Consider the following 5398-nt stretch of genomic DNA (forward strand, 5'->3'; position numbering starts at 1 on the left):
TTGTGTCGCTTACTGACACCAGGGACAATCAAATCCCTCGCTTTGCTTTCTTTGTTGTCTGAGGCCTCTGCAGAGGTTTCGGAGGTCTGGAGAAAGCTGCTGTAGACCAAGGAATCAGTTTGTGAAAGGTCTCTGTCTGGAAGGGCAGAGGTTCGGGTAATGCTGAGCTCTGGCTGGCAGAAGGGGTTGGTCCTCTTGCTCACGGAGCAGCACTGTCTATCAGGGACCTGGCAGTGCACCAGGGGAATGTGATGGACAATCAGCGTCTCACCAGTCAGTTTGGGTGGACTATCCATGGTGAGGAATGCTCTTCAGGACATCAGTTAGGCTGGTGCTACCCATGGACAGGTAAGGCTGCACATCAGAGCCAGGGAGGACACTTCTCATGAGGGAACTCAGATACCTAGAGAGAGACAAAAACACAAGGACGTCACCTCTCAGGAAGGCAGTGACTGTTTAAAGCACTTTTGTCTTGACTGAAGACTTCATGTGCCAACAAGAACCAAACAGACTGGTCCTTGACAGCACAAGTACCTGAGCACCAGGTCCTGAGTTGTCTTTCTTCAGGGAAAGTATCTCAATGTGAGCAAACATGTCCCCCTCCCTGCAGACTCCTGGGACAACACTTGTGCTTCCAACTGACCTCTCTCAAGCTTATCTGAAGTAAGCTACTGATTTCACTCAAGTACCCAAAGAGCTGCACAGGCTTTGGTCCAAATGAAGACCTCACTGCGGATGGCACTGCACGCTCACAGCAAAATACGCAGACAGCCCAGGCTCTGAAATGAGGTACTTTACTCTGATGAGAGTAGCCCATCTTCTCGCACTGAATTCAACACCTTTGCCTGCCTTTAGATACCTTGATGTTTTTTTAAGAACCCAACACTGAATGGCACTGCCAGACCTCACAACATCAGAGAGACACAAGTCCAGGCTGAGACTGGAAAGCAGGAACAACCATTTCACTCCAAAATCCAGGAACACCAACAATTCTACTCCAAAATCCAGGAACACCCATGAGGCCCCGAGCCTTTTTAATAGTGCCAGGAGACCATGCCAAAATATGCAACTACTTAAGCATGCAAGGGCCTCTTGTGAAAAGGAGCGGATGACTTCAGTGGGGCCATGGAGAGCCACTGATGATGGTTAAACAGGTCTCACACAAGACATTGCCTTCTGCTGACGTTTTGCTGATGGTTAAGCCTCAGCTCAAACTGGTTCCTCTCATGGTCAGAAATAAAAAAATAGCAGGTTATCATAAAGGCAGAGGAAGATGTTCAGCAGCATTGATATGGGAGAATACATTCCTTCCTCCTTTCCCATCTAACCCAGAGGTCCAACCTGTAAGCTCCTCCAGGACTGCCTGGAGGGGTTGACCCTCTTGCTGTCCCTTCTCAAAATCAGAGAAGACAATGCAGAGAAGTGCATGGGAGAGCAGCTAAGGCAGCAAAGAGAGAAAGGAGAAACTACAAAAGACAATGGTGATCCAGGAGGATCCTGAGGGATCAAAAAATTACCCACTGCTCTCATAGATCCAGCACTAGCTCTGGAAACCCTGGTCCAAACACCCTTGGTCAGTGATCCACATTCCGTATCTCATCCAGGCATCCTTGGTGCACACAGCACCCTTGATACCACATACTGGGGTCCTGCTCTGGACTCCAGGGCCCTGGGTCTGCTGCCAACACTGACCCTCAGACTCCAGAAAGTGACATTCACAGTACCTGTCTTTCCCAACCTTACCCCAGCATTCATGACTATGGGATGATAACGGAGGTGGAAAGGAGATGCAAAGGCACATGGGAGCCCAGAAGAGAAACTGAGAAATGTGGGATAAGTGAAGTTAGAACAACAGTATAAGCAATGAGACAGCTCTGCAGAACGATCAGGAACTTCACTGCTTTCAGCTTCATGGCGTAAGAATATAAATTAAAAGATGCTAAAATTAAAAATAAAAAGATCAAAAGAAGTACTTTCCTCCCACGCATAGTAGTGCTTCTCACAGACACAAGATGATGCTGGCAGGATGAAAAAATACAAAGATGGAAATGGACCTAGTGTTTACAGTAAACACCCAATGATGTAGAAGTTAATGCTAACAGCAACGTTAGTGAACAGACAAGCCTTCTGGTAGATTCTACCAGAGATCATAGTGAGATCTACAAGAGGGGCACGTTCACCTTGATGTCTGCTTCTGCTGGGGTGTTTCAACCAGGATTAGGCTCTGGAGAGGTCACCTGGACCACATGGACCACATCCAGCTGGACTACTGTGTGACCCTAAACCCACCCCCACCTACCGTCTCCCTTATGTCTCTAGAGCCCTAATTTATCCTGTCTCCCCCACTACCAGCATTTTGGGAAAAAAATCTAATCTCCGAATGCCTATCTGCTCACTCAGGCACCCCTTGCCCTTGTTACTGCCTTTGCAGGCTGAGATCACATCTCAGCCATAAGGCTTTGATATATTCTGAGTGTTGCGACAATGCAACCGCTTGAAAAGCATCATTTTGAGGATGCAGACCGTTACAACAGCGCACTTCACTGCTGAAGCACTCGTCCTCCGCTGTCTTTGGGAAATGGCTGCTTGGAGCCAGCTCCCAGCACCAGCACCCATCTGCTGAGCAACACACACTTCACATTGGTGCTGAAGCTGCTGTGGGAGGACAAGGCTTGTGCACAGGCACACTTTGACATTCAACAGCAAAATGTCAGGAGAGCTGACACACAGTCATTTCCCAGCTGTCTTCCTGGAGCTCCCGCTGCAGCCTGCAGCTCTGCCCGGCCATTTGGTTTCAGTGGCAGCGCAGGCTCCCTGGGTGGACCACAATTCACAGGCTGTCACAGGCGCTGCAGCAGACGGATGCCCACTCTCCATCCCAGTTTGCTCCCAGCACATGGCTCTGAGGTCCAATATGGCTCTCCTGCTGGGAGTCATTCCAACAGCTTCCCTAGGGTTTTGCATTACTTTTTTGTGCCCTACATGCCCCCGCCTCTCCCTTTAGACACCTCTCTTGGCTTCCTTCTGTCTTAGGGATGCAGGGACAATAGTACTGCCATCCCAGGGATTATTCAGTTCCCAACACCAGAGCATCCTCTCGCACCAACCCTTGACTCATCCTTCCTGATTCTGGAAGACAGTAGAAGGATCCTCCCTCTTCCTATGCATGGTCTGGTGGACTGAGGCATAAAATCCAGCATGCAGAGCAGTTTCAGATTCTGCTGGCTTTGATAAGGTCTTTTTAAAGCTCTCACACCCCTTTGCAAGGGGACGATTCCAGATGTGGATAGGCAGTCTGTACCTGAAGGCTTTTTCCCAAATTCGTTAATTCCACTTATTTATCATTTGCAACAGCACAGGCTCACAGTGTGCTGAATCCTGCTCAATGCTACACGTACAACAGCAAACACAGCATGCAGCAATGATCCCTGCCCAGAAAAGCCTGTTGTGGCAGTGCAAGCCAGGGAGGCATGCAGGGAGCACCATCACTCTAGACACATCAGTACAACAGCCATTTTATTTGCAAATGTCAAAATTCTTTGCCTTCTGCTTACTGACAGCATCTGCTGCTACATGGGAAATACGGGTTGTTTATTCAGTCAGCTCTTTCTTGAGGTGCTAAGGGCTATCTGAGAAGGCAAGCGCCAGCCATTTCATTACCTTTGTGTGCTTCATTCCAGTCAAGATAATACAGAGACGAAAAGGATGTTTTTTTCTGTGAGACACCTATGGTGTGGTGTGGAATCGCTCATCAATGCTTGCACCCTCATGTATACATTATATAGATGACAAAAACTCCATAGCTGCAGCAAAGCTCTAGGTAAGCAGAAGGAGGTGAGGGCTGGTGAATCAACCAACGGATGGTTCAGCGCTGACCCGAGAGCTGCCTGCCAAGCCCTATCTGTGCCTTAGAAAGGAGGCAGCAGATAACAGGGCATGCAGCACGTTGCAGAGCTGAGCCCCTCAGGCTCTATGCCTCATGCATCCCCAAATCTCTCCTTTGCTGTACTCTCAAAGACCGCGGACACTGTTCTAATTTAAGGATGATGAACGCAGCTCCACGGCTTCTGGGGTACAACCTCCAGCCTCTGCAGCACCGCTGAGAAGACGCAGAAGCCATCTGAGCTGGCTCCAAACTGGCCTGCAAGGGTTTGCCTCAATTAAAGGGGTCAAGCAGCAGCCTTTCCTCCAAGTGCTGATGCGTTAGGTGTGGTGGTCACATGCCTCCAGGCATACCCTGCGATCTGTTACCACTCCTGCCACGTTTTTGGAGTTCCACCGCTGATTGCTTAATACCCTGCTCTGCTCAGCACCGTCAGCTGCACACGTGGGGCAATGGGGTCCAACACACAGCGACACAAGTTTCCTCATAAAATGCAATGTAATACTGGGAGAGGCATGCAAAGATTTAAGGAATAAATGTGATTTAAATGCAAAAAGATTGCATTTACATAGCATGGAGGATGAAGAGGCAGGAGCAAGATCATCAGAACTATCAGCTGGAAGCAATGCTGACTTTTTGGAGGCTGTTTTAACAGACTACTGTTTCTACAAATCTCAGACACTTCATCTATGGAATTCGATGCTCAGTGGAAACCTTTAACTGTGAGAGTTCTTGCTGTCACTTTCTGAAAGGCTATGGTTTCACTGTCATCGTCATCTTCCTCAGATGGACCAAGATCCATCACGTCACTCAAGGGTGAAAGATGGAAAAACAGGGTTAAAAGCTGGGCATTCAGTTTCACAGATGAACCAGCAAAAACCCCTTTGTTTTGCAGCCGCTTGTTCTTTGAGGGCTATTGCATGTGAATCCTTGTCTCCCACTGAGCATTCACATTAACATGCCTGAAGAAACCACACAACTCTACAAAACAAGCACGAGCAGAAATGCTGCAAAAAGCAATGGTTTCTGCGAGCTTGCAGACAGGGGCACAATGCAGGCATCTCCTCTTTGCTGCAAGGGGAGGGATATATTCATTTCACTCCCTGTAAGTCTGTCTCCAGGCAAAAGGGCTGGGAGATGAATCAAAACTAAGAGCCACTCTTCAGCGCAGGGGATCTCAGGCCTCACTGGTTCCAGCATCAGTTTCCAGGACCCCAGTAATGCAGTTTGTTCCTGCCCCAGCTTTGCCACTCCAAAAGCTGCTGAAATATACTGTGCTTTTTTTTTTTTTAATAAACAGGAAAAGTTCAGGAAGTGGGAGGACATTCAGGGAGCAGTATGAGTGAAGAGGATGGGGTGAGGGGTATAGGACCCGTCCAAACCATCGGGATGAGTAAGAAGTGGGTGGAGGTGAAGAAGCCTGTAAGTTGTTGTAGACTTGTTGGGACTCAGTGGTGGTATTTGTTTGGACATCTGTTTATTTCTCACCAGCTAATACATCGCTGCCAAATTCAC

At 48.5% G+C, this 5398-nt stretch overlaps 1 protein-coding gene across 1 annotated transcript in view; it reads right to left on the reverse strand.

Annotated features, from left to right (window-relative positions):
* The window catches only part of RUSC2 (RUN and SH3 domain containing 2), a 16240-nt gene extending 15944 nt beyond the window's left edge, over nt 1-296 (reverse strand). The window contains 1 exon segment of the mRNA XM_010185122.1: nt 1-296. This exon segment is cut by the window's left edge and continues 16 nt beyond it. Within this exon segment, the coding sequence (XP_010183424.1) occupies nt 1-296 (296 nt within the window).
* Nucleotides 297-5398: the final 5102 nt, after the last annotated feature.

The sequence above is a fragment of the Mesitornis unicolor genome, unplaced genomic scaffold (assembly GCF_000695765.1).
Source record: "Mesitornis unicolor isolate BGI_N332 unplaced genomic scaffold, ASM69576v1 scaffold16935, whole genome shotgun sequence".
NCBI classification, from domain to species: domain Eukaryota; kingdom Metazoa; phylum Chordata; class Aves; order Mesitornithiformes; family Mesitornithidae; genus Mesitornis; species Mesitornis unicolor.